Source organism: Osmerus eperlanus, chromosome 20 (assembly GCF_963692335.1).
Source record: "Osmerus eperlanus chromosome 20, fOsmEpe2.1, whole genome shotgun sequence".
In the NCBI taxonomy this organism is placed as follows: Eukaryota; Metazoa; Chordata; class Actinopteri; order Osmeriformes; family Osmeridae; genus Osmerus; species Osmerus eperlanus.
This window is the reverse complement of record NC_085037.1, coordinates 3129048-3142676: the sequence shown is the minus strand read 5'-3', so window position 1 is coordinate 3142676 and position 13629 is coordinate 3129048. Positions and strand designations below refer to the sequence as shown.

The window sequence follows — 13629 nt, the reverse complement described above, 5'->3', positions numbered from 1 at the left end:
CATTGGTTATCAAGTGTACATTGGTAGATATCGACGTGCAGAAATGAAAGGTCCAGGTCCCTGTGTGGACCACGGGCCATCACAGTCACACAAACTTCCCGTCACAGTCACACACACACACTTCTCCGGAGTCATCTGAGTCCACTCTTCTGAGTGGAGCTCCTCCCCTTACCTCCACAGTTACTAGAATTAAGCAGTGTGGTTTGTGTCAGTCACCAGGGTCGGTGACCACACATACTAATGACAGTGATACGCACCCTTCTGTCAGAGTAGGTCGGCCACAGTGACACACACGCCTGTCAGGGCAGATCAGTCACAGGGACACACACACGGACAGGGGACAACACATAGACAAACACACATACACACACAGACACACAGACATTTGTCCATGTCTTCTCCAGGAAGAGTCTGTCTGGACTTCAGACTGAAGTGAGACAAGACTTGTGCAGACAGAGCACACCCCTATTAACTCAGGTCACAGTGACCTGGAGTGTGTGTGTGTGTGTGTGTGTATGTGTGTTTGTCTATGTGTTAGACAAACACACATAGACAAACACACATATGTCTAAAAGGAAGGGTGTGCTGTCTCTTGGAGCCCCTTCAAATACCTGACAATTATCACTATTGGTCATCACCTGTATTATCACTATAGATCATCACCTGTACATTATCCCTATAGATCCTCACCTGTACATTATCACTATAGATCATCACCTGTACATTTTAACTGACGATCATCACCTGTACATTATTACTATAGATCATCACCTGTACATTATTAATATAGATCATCTGTACACAAATTCACGACATGAAACATTTTGGTTTGAAATGAATACGATCCTATCTGTTTATGCTTTATGAACATGTATCATGTATGCTGTATGTTAATGTTTTTTTTGAATACTGTATTCTGTACGTTTAAGCAGTCCAGAGGCCTGAAGGATCAGCTGAATCAGCTGGTTAGACAATGACGTTATCTCCGCGGGACATCCAAGATTACATTTAGTCATTTAGCTATTAAGATACCTTGGCCGTGTGTATATATTCACGTGTGTATATTATATATGCTCGTTTATTTAAAGTGTCTTCAGTACCGTGATGGAGAGCCACCTTTCAGCCACCGGAGAATCTCTAGGGGGTCGATTAAGCCCCTCTCACGCCGCGGAACTGCTTTGTGAGAAGTGCGGATCTCCCGCGGACCAATCAGGACACAGATGACAAGTTCAACGGAATCTTTACCTGCGCCATCTGACACCTGCTCAAACTTGTTGCAGTGTGAGTGCGTGGACGGTATCAGCACGAGGGGAACCATTGACCTGCTTGAATAACTGCATCAGTTTTTCCACATAAAAACTTACTTCAAAAAATTACTTGGACACTTTCAAGAGATCAGAGGATGAAGTGTGTTTCTCCGCTGAGTGGCGTGCTCCTGGTGTGGCTGTGGCTGGGTCTCCCGGCGGGGCTAAGATGCTCACTGGAGGAGCAGGTCTCCTCCGGGATGCTGGAAATGGTGTCCACAGGCCAGGGGTGGCTGAATCACACGGCCGTTCGCTCCCTTTTCAATCAACTCGAGCGGCGTGTGCAGTGGGCAGCAGTGTCGTGTGAAAAGGTAACGTCTTTGCCCGTCTTTCTCTCCGCTTTCAGAGAGGTCGAGGTCCAATCCACACCTGGTATTGCGCCGAGCGCTACAGTGTGTGCTGGGTTTTTAAATTTGATTTTCTATTTTGACCAGTCTAACATGAACCCATCCAAACTGTTTCTATTGAATCTAAATAACCTCACATTTGTTTAAACATGTTGAAAGAACTAAGCGCAACGCGACGGCAAAGTTGCAGCCGTTCTTGACACCAGCGCGCACAGCTTTCGGCACATAGTTCTGTTAGATATATCTTATTCAGATGTATCTATTTCCAACATGGTAAACATTGGATTAATAATCTCAACTAAACTGAAACACACAATTTGTTCGGGAACCTGTTTTATCAACTTAAAGACCAACAGGAAGCAGGTCTACTTTCATCGCTTTACAGCCCCTGAAAGACCTTTGAGATCCAGCTTGTTGTCTCTCTGGACAATGGACTCCGGTTGGATAACCGCTAGGCGGATGAGGCTTCAGTCACGTTACAGATGTCATGTGAATAGCAGAAATAGGTTTAACTCATAACATGACATATAGATCACAAAAGGATTGGTTGATTATCCATTGTTCAGTAGGTTACATTTCATTCAGGCAATGAAAGGTTCACTCAGTGAATATCTAAGGTGTTTTAATGCTGATTGTCTAAGGTGGAACGGCACCAAGCTGTAAATAACCAGGTGAAGTCTCTGGCTCATTACTCAGCTGTCGACCTCCATGTTGGATCCAGCATGATAGCCTCACAGCATGACAGATAGCAGGACTTCACTGGGTTCAGTATGTTCATGTGTATGTATGTGTGTGGTGTTTGTGCGCGTGTGTGTGGTGTGCATGTGTGTGTATGTGGTGTGTGTGTGGTGTGTGTGTCCAGTGCCAGCCTCTCCTCTATCTAGACCAGCTGGTCAGGAACTACTCCAGCGAAGGTCTGAGAGTGGAGCATCTCTACCGTGTGTCCGAGGGGTGTGGCCTCTATATCAGTAGCCCCGCCCTCGCCTGCGCCGCCATGAGGGAGGGGCGCTGGGGCGAGGAGACAGACCGCCTCCTCAGGAGCATCCGTCAGCAGGAGGAGCAGGCGGGGGAGCTGGAAGAGACACTGTCCTCTCTGCTGCAGGACATGCAGACACACTACAGACCAGCTCACCATCATGTGGAGGTGGGTGACGCAGTCACGGTAACACTTTACACCCCATAATAACCTGGTGTTAACCTGGTGCTACCTGTGCCCTCCTCCCTCCTAATCACCAGTGTCTGAGCAGCCGTGACATTATGGCCGAGGTCAGCATGTGGTCGAGTAACTACAGTACGGTTTCCATGGTGATGGGGAGCATTGTGTACCACGTTCTCCGGGGAGACTGCTTGGCAGGCCACGCCCTCCCGGGGGAAACCTACTTCCTGGACTCCATCATGCAGCGCCTTGGCAACAACAGTGTTACCGTCTCTGGTATTGTACAGTTACCATAGTAATGACAGTATAATCTTCACTGGTTCTGTACTGTTACCATCGGAACAACACCATTACTGCTTCTGGTGCTATAGTTATAGTTACACAGGGCTACAGGGTGACAGTCGGTGTTTCCTGTTCAGAGCTGGAGGATCTGATGAGCAGTCTGAAGATAGGAGAAACACACCACGAAGAACATGATCATCTTCACCCAGAGGACCTCCACGCTCACCAGGACGACAGTCACCGTGACCACAGTCACCAGGACGACAGTCACCGTGACCACAGTCACCAGGACGACAGTCACCGTGACCACAGTCACCAGGACGACAGTCACCGTGACCACAGTCACCAGGACGACAGTCACCGTGACCACAGTCATCAGGACGACAGTCACCATGACCACAGTCACCAGGATCACAACCACACTGAAGAGGGACAGGGTAGGAACAGTAGCTGGGACCAGGTAACCACACACACTCACACACTCACACTTTCTCACACACACACATTCACAAACTCACTCACTCACACACTAATGTGTGTCTCCTTCCAGGTGTGTTTCACAGCTCAGCAGCTGGTCCAGATCCATGGGATGAACGGTTCTGCTCTGGTCCGGTCTGACCTGGCTCGGCTCAGCCCCGCCCTGCTGCAGCAGCTGCTGTCAGGAGCCTGCTCTGCCCTGCCCCTCCCAGATCCCTCCGACTCTCTCACCACCACCGAGCGTGAGTCTAACACCCCCAGCCCCTCCTAACACCCCCAGAACCCTCCTGACACCCCCCCTCCTCCTCCCCAGCCCCTGTGTGTTGCCTCCAGCTCCAGGCCTGAGCAGGTGTCTCCTGACCTCCATGTCTCCTGTCTCTCCAGGGTTCGTGTACGCCAGCATAGCTAACCTGCTGATCAGCCTGACCTCCATGGTTGGGATCGTGGTTCTGCTCTGCACGTCCTGCAGCAGCGTGTTCCAGCTCTGCATCCAGTTCTGCGTCAGTCTGGCTGTGGGCTCGCTGACAGGAGACGCACTGCTGCACCTCATGCCCACGGTTAGTACATAGTTCTACACTATTACCTAGTATGCACTACTACCTAGCATACACTAATACTTAGTATACACTATACCATTTATACTACTACTTAGGGCTGGGTGATATATCGAATATCAGCGCTAATATGTGACGACAATGTAAAATGTGAAAATATTGTGAATATCGAATATTTTATTATTTATTTTTTTGCTGGTCCTTGTGTTGCTTGTGTTCTAAGATCAACGTCTGGCTCCTGTGTTCACACAGAAACACACACACACACAGACACTCTTTGTGAGCATGTGCACAGACTGAAAATTGCATGCGCACAGGCACTCTCTTTTGCTCTCTTTTTGTCCTGTCACATAAGGACCTCTGTAACAATAGCTGTTCTATATATTTTTGTTGTTGTTGTTTTCTTATTTAAATTCAAATGCAAACATATTGAGATATATATTGAATATTGTAAAAATTATGACAATATCAAGATATCAATTTTTTTTATATATCGCCCAGCCCTAGTACTACCCAATATACACTACCCAGTACATACTACTACCTTGTATACACTACTAACTAGTATATAGTCAAAATGTGCGCCTTGTTCCCGATTGTGTTGCGTTATTGTTTTGTTGCACGGCTTATGAAATACTATTTAGAATATACTCACTGGAAGGAGCAGGGTGCCACAACAGAAATGCAACACCACCAAGATCCATTTTTTGCTTTTTTGCTTTAAGCCTAGATGAGATGGGGGGGGCTTGGTTACTGTAGTAGGAGTTAGCTAGCTCGCTAGCTAGCATCAGCGGTGTCAAACTCAGTTTGGCAGTACACAGCTGGAGACGACTGACAGCTGGGGCGGCCACAAGCACACTTCACAATCCCCCGGAACATTTTCTATTAAGACTTGCATTGCCCTGAATGGCCGCTGTTATGCTGTGCATGTGACCAATAAATCACTTTGACTTTGACTTTGGGTGTACTGTCACAATAAACCACGCAAGGTTTTATCACTGATATACTGTGACCGCAGCACAACCCAGGGTATATCTGATGTGGATCCAACCTTCCAGGTGGTTTATTGCTGTTGTACAACAGTTACATCAATGGGACATTTCAGTGTATTTTACAGACATTTCATTTAAACTCTTACCAGAAAAAAGTCATACATTTCATGCTGCTTGCTCACCAGCAGTTAGGATTCTCATTTGATAATGCCTAGCAACCAGATAACAATTAATTTCGTTTTGTGTGCATTTGTTTGTGTGCGTACACTCTTGTGTGTGTGTGTGTGTGTGTGTGTAGGTGCTGGGACTGCATGTCCATGAAGAGGGCTCCAGCCACAGTGACGAGCCTCAGGACCACGTGTACAAGCTCCTGGTGGTGATGGCTGGGATCTACTACTTCTACCTCATGGAGACCGTCTTCTCCATAGTCACTCAGAAGAAGGAACACCACCACCACCCGCACCATCACGGCGTAGGTCTCTCCTCTCTCCTGGTCCCCGCTGCTGGTCTCTCCTCCCTTCTAGTCTCTCCTCTCTGCTGGTCTTTTCAGTAGGCTGTTTGTGAAGGCTGATTGTGAAGGCTGATTGTGAAGGCTGATTGTGAAGGCTGAATGTGAAGGCTGAATGTGAAGGCTGTTTGTGAAGGCTGATTGTGAAGGCTGATTGTGAAGGCTGATTGTGAAGGCTGAATGTGAAGGCTGTTTGTGAAGGCTGATTGTGAAGGCTGATTGTGAAGGCTGATTGTGAAGGCTGAATGTGAAGGCTGATTGTGAAGGCTGAATGTGAAGGCTGAATGTGAAGGCTGATTGTGAAGGCTGATTGTGAAGGCTGATTGTGAAGGCTGAATGTGAAGGCTGATTGTGAAGGCTGAATGTGAAGGCTGATTGTGAAGGCTGTTTGTGTGCAGGAGGAGGAGGAGCCTCACCACTGTGACCATGGCAAGGTGCTGGAGATGTACCAGGAGAAGAGGAAGACTGCCTCCCAGACAGACCTGGTACACACTCTCTCTCTCTCACACCGATGCACTCTCTCACATACCACTATCTCTCTTACTCCCCTAACCTTAACCCTTAAAGTACTTAGTAATTCCAACCCTAACACTAAGGTATCTTTTTCCATACTTATACTCGTGAGGACATTTGGTCCTTGCAAGGGTACATTTAGTCATTTAGCAGACGTTCTTATCCAGAGCGACACACACACACACACACACACACACACACACCATTTACATTTAGTCATTTAGCAGACGCTCTTATCCAGAGCGACTTACAGTAAGTACAGGGACATTCCCCCGAGGCAAGTAGGGTGAAGTGCCTTGCCCAAGGACACAACGTCAGTTTGCATGACCGGGAATCGAACTGGCAACCTTCGGATTACTAGCCCGTCTCCCTCACCGCTCAGCCAACTGACACCAGCCTTACGACCTGTGTGTTTCAGGTGGATGGGGAAGACAAGGAGGCCGTTTCTCCAAAGAAGGAACGTACCAAAGGTGAGATCTGATTGGTCTTCAGAACCAGCACCAGCCTACACTGATTGGATAAGCAGCACTAGTAATGCACCCTGATTGGTCCAGCAATATCTGGCGAAGCTTGTTCAGACATGGCACTCAGGCAGCGTGTCATCTGCTGACGCAACTTACTCACAACTGCTGGTGTGCTAATTTCATGTCTAGACCTTCTCCTTAAATACTGCATGCACTCACAGAGCCAGACACACACACTCACACATCATGTGCTGCTATGTGCATCATGTGCAATGTTGCTTTCACCTTCCACCATCTCCAGCTTCTCCTGTCTGCTGTATCGTCACTACAGGACGTTGTTAGTGCTCTGTGAAGCCTTTTGACTGTTAAACATGCAGTACATTTCCGGGATTTGGACATTGTATTTGTATCCTGCCTTGTTCTTGTATTAACTTGTGCTATTCTAGCCATGCTCCAAAGGAGGAAGTTTATCCTTGGATAGATCCACACCTCCAAAGATAATAATATTTCCATGTAATAAATTGTTAAATCAATATGTGAGTGTCTTGAATGAACTGGTATACTGGGCCCTTATTGGAGCAGCCATGTTCAGCCGTTGTTATGTACTGTAGATTGTGTAGGTTAATCTGATATGAGATAAACTTTATACTCTGCTGTCCTCACTGACCTCTCCTCCCTCCCTTCTCCCCCACCTCTCTCCCCTACCTTCTCTCCACTCCTCCCTCTCCTTCCCCCTCCTTCCTCCTCCTTCCCCCTCCTCCCTTTCCCCTCCCCTTCCCTCCCACCTCCTTCTCCCTCCTTCCCGTCCTCCCCCTCCTCCCCTCCCTTCCCCCTCTTACTCCCTCTCCACCCTACCCGTCCTCTACCCCCTCCCCCTCCTTCCCCTCCTCTCATCCTCCCCCCCCCCTCCTCCCCCTCCCTCCCTCCCTTCCTCCCCCCCTACCCTGCCTCAACCCAGAACAGAGACTGCTCCCCTTCATGATCACCCTGGGTGATGGCATCCACAACTTTGCAGACGGGCTGGCTATCGGAGCAGCCTTCTCTGTGTCCTGGAGGTCTGGCCTGGCCTCCTCCCTGGCCGTGCTCTGCCACGAGCTGCCCCACGAGCTGGGTGAGTCTTCACCCCATCCTCACACAGTACAGCTCTGCACCCATTCCTACCCAGTGCAGCTAGACCTACATCCCATCCTCACACAGTACAGCTCTGCACCCATCCCTACCCAGTGCAGCTAGACCTACATCCCATCCTCACACAGTACAGCCCTGCACCCATCCCTACCCAGTGCAGCTAGATCTACATCCCATCCTCACACAGTACAGCTCTGCACCCATCCCTACCCAGTGCAGCTAGACATACATCCCATCCTCACACAGTACAGCCCTGCACCCATCCCTACCCAGTGCAGCTAGACATACATCCCATCCTCACACAGTACAGCCCTGCACCCATCCCTACCCAGTGCAGCTAGACATACATCCCATCCTCACACAGTACAGCCCTGCACCCATCCCTACCCAGTGCAGCTAGACATACATCCCATCCTTACACAGTACAGCTCTGCATCCCGTCCCCTCATAGTATAAGTGTACAGCATGTGTGTGATGTGGTTCTATGTGTGTGTGTGTGTGCAGGGGACTTTGCCATCCTGCTCCAGAGTGGTGTGTCGGTGCGCAGGGCGCTGATGCTGAACGTGGGCTGTGCCATGACATCGTTCGGGGGGCTGTACCTCGCCCTCTCCATAGCAACCGACGCCGCCACCAAGCAGTGGATCGCCGCGGTTACCACCGGGATGTTCCTCTACGTGGGATTGGCTGATATGGTGGGTATGGTAACATGTACCCACAGCTGCTCTTTCACGCCGCCCCCCTCCCCCCCCCCCCCCGAACCTGACATATAACCATGACAATCAGACATATAACCATGACAATCAGACATGTAACCATGGCGACAGACAGACCCTGTTAGTAGCTGCTACAGCACTAGCTGGAGATCATGCTTTTTCTAATGTATTTGTGTGTGTGTGTCTCTGTGTGTAAATGTCTGTGTGTGTGTGTCTCTCTCTCTCTGTATGTATGTGTGTGTGTGTGTGTATGCAGCTCCCCACCATGGTCCATGTGGACAGCCGTCACCCCTGGCTGATGTTCTTCCTGCAGAACGTTGGACTGCTGACCGGCTGGAGCATACTGCTACTGCTGTCTCTCTACGAAGACCGCATACACTTCTAACACACACTCCTCGCAGCACACACACTCCTCGCACACACACACACATGCTCTGGAAACTGTTCTCTTCTGCATATGTAGCCAATATACTAGTTGTCCAGATTAATATAATAAACTCCCATCAGTTTTAATTCTGTGTTGTAAAACAGATAACTGATGTGATGTACCTGATAGCAGAGATGTGACTCCAGTCTGTCAAACCTCCAAGATGAACACCTTCATTATGCTGCTTCTGTGTCTGCCTCATTGCACCAATAAAGGGCAAAATACAAAGCTTCTCTTCAGTATGTGTTGATATTGATGCTGTGGTTGTGGTGATGATGAGATACTGGTGAGTATGCTGTCATGGTGATGGAAAACTGGTTAGTATGCTGTCATCGTGATTATGAAATACTGGTGAGCATGCTGTCATGGTGATGTAAAACTGGTGAGTATGATTGCTTTATTCTTACTTCCTGTCAGCAAGGTAGGAGTGTGTTGTCTGGAGTGCCCACCAGATGGAGCCCTGCTCCAGGAAAGGTGTTTACTGTATCTCAAATTATGTATTTTATTGAACCTTATCCAATTTACAGCATTAGAAAAAAAGTCAACTAGATAGACAGATATGGTGAGTCTCCTGACATGGGAGAGGTATTCAGACTGCTAGGCTGTCCACTTCACATTACATTTCCCATGATGCCTCAGGCTTTCTTCACAGGTAAACCCGGCTGCACCTTCACCTTTATATAACACAACCAACCCTACTTACTCAGAACATAGGTTACACCTATGATAAGCTAACATATATTATAATAAACATCCTAAATATACACAATAATAACCAATACAGTATACTAAACCTATAATACACAATCCTATACTAACCGTATAACCTATACTAACCTAGAGACAAGTAGGGTACAATTAGTGCAATATTGCTGATTGTGCCACCAGTAGCTGAAAGTGCAACCAGTAGCTGAAGTGACAGTGTGTAAAGTGACTAGTGTGAGTGTCGACAGTGTCCATATCAAGGTTCATTCAGGAGCCTGATGGCCCTTGGAAAGAAACTGTAGTCCAGTCTGCGTCGCCTGCCAGAAGGCAACAGGGTAAAAAGACTGAAGGATGGGTGGTAACAGTCTCTTAGAATGCTGCCAGCTTTCCTGAGGCATCGTGTGTGGTAGGTGTCCTGTAGGGCTGGGAGATTCCTGCCGATTATGAACTCAGCAGACCTGACCACACTATGTAGGGCCTTGTGGTCCCTGTCTGTGCAGCTCCCATACCACACTGTGATGCAACCAGTCAGTATGCTCTCTATGGTGCATCTGTAAAGTTAGTGAGGATGACTGGGTCCATGCCAAACTTCTTCAGTCTCCTCAGGAGAAGAGGCGTTTCCGGGCCGCTTTGACCACCTTGTCCGTGTGAGCAGACCAGGTGAGGTCATTGCTGATGTTCACACCGAGGAACCTGAAGCAGCTGACCTTTTCCACTTCGGATCCGTTGATGTGTAGCGGTGCATTGTCCTCCTTTTGAGGTTATTGTCCTGACACCATGATGTCAGGGTATCAACCTCCTCTCTGTAGGCTGACTCGTCACTGTCAGATGAGGCCCACAATGGTTGTGTCGTCAGCAAACTTAACAAGGAGGTTGGAGCTGTGCTTTGCCGCACAGTTGTGAGTGAACAAGGAGAACAGGAGAGGGCTGAGCACACAGCCCTGGGGGATGCCTGTGTTGGTGATCAGTGTGGATGAGGTGCGTTCACCGATTCTCACCACCTGTGGCCTCCCCGTCAGGAAGTTGAAGATCCACTTGAAGAGGGAGGTGCTTAGTCCCAGGTCCACAAGCTTGGAGACAAGTCTGGAGGGGATGATGGTGTTGAATGCTGAGATGTACAGCATCCTCACATACGTATTCCCTTTGTCCAGGTGGGAGAGAGCGTTGTCAGGGCGATGACATCGTCTGTAGACCTGTTTACCGGTATGCAAACTGCATAGGGTCAAGGGGGGCAGCGAGGAGCAGATGAATGATTTGACTAGCCGCTCGAAGCACTTCATGATGACAGAGGTCAGTGCTATCGGGCGATAGTCGTTCAAGCAGGTGACCTTGGTGTTCTTGGGCACAGGGACAATGGTAGTCCTCTTGAAGCAGGTGGGGAGTACAGACAGGCTGAGGGAGAGGTTGAAGATGTCACTGAAGACCCCTGCTAGCTGGTTAGCGCAGCCCCTGAGGGCCCTACCTGATATGCCGTCTGGGTCAGGTGCCTTGCGAGGGTTGATATTTTTGAAGCAATGCCTCAGCTCAGCTACAGTTAGTGTAGGCTCACCACTGGCTAGGCCTTCAGGTAGCTCCACTGCAGGGGGGTCACTGTCCCTCTCAAAGCGAGCGTAGAAGGCATTCAGCTCGTCTGGCAGTAGGCCAGAGGACTGGGTCTCACTGTAGCCTCTCCCTCAGAGTCAGGGTCAGAGCCATGGTAGCTGGACTCCACCTTGGCCCTTTAAGCTCTTTTCGCTGCTTTGATGGCCTTCAGAAGGTCGTATCTAGCCTTCCTGTACTGATCAGGGTCCCCAGAGTTAAAGGCGACAGACCGGGCTCTCAGGTTGGCCCGGACCGCGGCACCAACCCAGGGCTTCTGATTGGGGACGGACTGGACAACCTTCTTGGGGACGACATCATTGATGTTCACAGACATTGAGTTCTGGAGGTGTTTCTGAGCCCATGCAATGATTTCCATTATAGAATCATGGCTGTTTTTGATGCAGTGCCGCCTGAGTGCCTGAAGATCACAGGCAAGCAGTATTTATTTTCCCCCTTCTCCCTTACACAGAAATTTCTCCAGATTCTCAGAACTATTTTGTTATATTATGTACTGTAGATGATGAGATATTCAAAGTCTTCACAATTTTACGTTTAAGAACATTATTCTGAAATGGTTCCACGATATGTAGATGCAGGTTTTGGCAGATTGGTGAACCTTTGCCCATCTTTACTTCTGAGAGACTCTGCCTCTCTAAGATACTCTTTTAAGCCCAATCATGTTACTGACATGTTTGCAATTAACCGAGTTAGTTGCTAAATGTTCCTCCAGCTGTTTATTTTCAGTAACACTTCCTTTTTCCAGCCTCATTGCTGCAAGTCATTGTTGTAATTTATGGCTACATCATTTACTGATATTTTGTAGATGTATTTGCTCCAGCCTCAGTATGAAAAACATTTACAAATTTGACTTCCAAACCTCATAGAAACAGTGGGAGGAGTTGAGCAAAAAACACAAACAAACAATGGCAATACCTCAAGAGACAAAGAATCATATATAATCAATGATCAGAATGTGTGTGCAAGTGTTCATGTGTACTGTATGTGCGTGTGTGTGTGTCCACACCCATAGTGCAAACATAACCGGGCTCAACAACAGAAATCAGGAGGCTTTTCCAGAAAGCAGGTGTTACAACATAACCAGGTAAGTTAACGCTCCAGCTGACATACAATTACCTACAATACTTACCCGGTTATGTTGCATAACCTGCTTTCTGGAGTACCCCCCTGCAAGGATGAGAACATTGAAAAAGTGAGGTAGAAGGACTAAATTCAAGGTGAGAAGAGACTGTTAATGTAACCATAAAGTTACATTAACAGTAGTTTTGTTGTAAAATCCTCCTCTTCCTTGTTCCTTGTTGCTAATCAGCCAGGTAAACATGAGTTGAGCACATAAACTCACTTTTCTATCTCTCTCGTACAGTATATTGTGCTCACTGATCACCCCCACCTATACATTCTGGTATTTACTAGTAATCTATCTAGTCAGTAAAAGGTACAAAGTTTGTCTAAAAGCAGAACTAGGTAGGAAGAGCATTGTTACCTCAACTCACCGAAGAGACACTAAAGTGGACAGACTTACAGTATCGCAGCATTGAACAGACGCACAAAACAAGAATCGGTAACAAGAAAGTATCCACCAGTTAGACAGAACATCAAGACTAAAACACACAGGTGAGTAGTCTAAATGACAAGGATTGAAGCATATGATGTGGGCGTTAATAATAATAATAATACTGTCAAGTGTTTTTTTCACAAAAGTATGCTCATCTCCTGTTAAATGTGCCTGAAAACGTCTATACGCACAGACCTAGTTGGCTTTAGAGGGCTTTCACCTATGTCACCAAGGCACGGAAGCTCCTATTGGGTCAAACAAGGTGTCAATCGAAAGGGCAGAGTGTAGCGGCCATCTTGACAATCTCCAATCGTAAATATTCGAATCACATCTCTTTCAATGAGCGATAGTGCGTGAGAGAGTGCAAAAATTGAATTGGCGAAGGCAGAATGAAGTAACAGCATCGTGGCTACGTGTGGATATAATTAATTGTTTTGGACGAACTACTCGACAGGGTTAGATAGTTTGGACCTTTGGGAATGTAACCAGTCCATGTTTGTTGGTATCTTTTGCATACCTGGACCACACTGAACCTTTTAGGGTGAGTAGAGTTGTTTGCTTTTGCTTTGTTTAGATATTGGTGACCGGACAAAGACGTTGACTGTACTTTCTGTTGCGACTTGATCTTGAAATGGATTAGAGAAATGCAAGCACGAGAAGCGTAGCTTTCCAATGATGTATGGCATGTGTAGCAGTCTAAAAATATTTTTTTTTGTATTGAGTGTGCAGTAACTGAGGGAGGAAGGGGCAGCGTTTCTGACTCGCAGGCGTGACAGGACCGTAAACAGGTTGGCATACAGTGTAGTAATGTAAATCATATGTGTGAATAATATCAACATAATTGTATTTCTCACTGCTTCTTGAACAATTAAAAATCTCAAACTATCACGTAACAAATGACTGTG

General features: G+C 47.6%; 1 protein-coding gene across 1 annotated transcript; it reads left to right on the top strand.

Moving 5' to 3' along the window:
* The first annotated feature begins 1275 nt into the window (after positions 1 to 1275).
* On the top strand, positions 1276 to 9093 carry LOC134040775 (zinc transporter ZIP4-like). The gene is made up of 13 exons (XM_062486862.1): positions 1276 to 1615; positions 2514 to 2795; positions 2888 to 3083; positions 3227 to 3549; positions 3640 to 3808; positions 3951 to 4123; positions 5411 to 5584; positions 6019 to 6105; positions 6552 to 6603; positions 7556 to 7708; positions 8230 to 8417; positions 8695 to 8832; positions 8868 to 9093. The coding sequence occupies exons 1-12, from the start codon at positions 1403 to 1405 to the stop codon at positions 8821 to 8823; spliced, it is 2139 nt and encodes a 712-aa protein (XP_062342846.1). The 5' UTR covers positions 1276 to 1402; the 3' UTR covers positions 8824 to 8832; positions 8868 to 9093.
* Positions 9094 to 13629: the final 4536 nt, after the last annotated feature.

Coding starts and splice junctions, on each gene's coding strand:
- LOC134040775 (XM_062486862.1), top strand. CDS start 1,403: ATGAAGTGTGTTTCTCCGCTGAGTGGCGTGCTCCTGGTGTGGCTGTGG. Junction 3,809..3,950: donor CTCTCTCACCACCACCGAGC/GTGAGTCTAACA, acceptor CTGTCTCTCCAG/GGTTCGTGTACGCCAGCATA. Junction 8,418..8,694: donor ACGTGGGATTGGCTGATATG/GTGGGTATGGTA, acceptor GTGTGTATGCAG/CTCCCCACCATGGTCCATGT.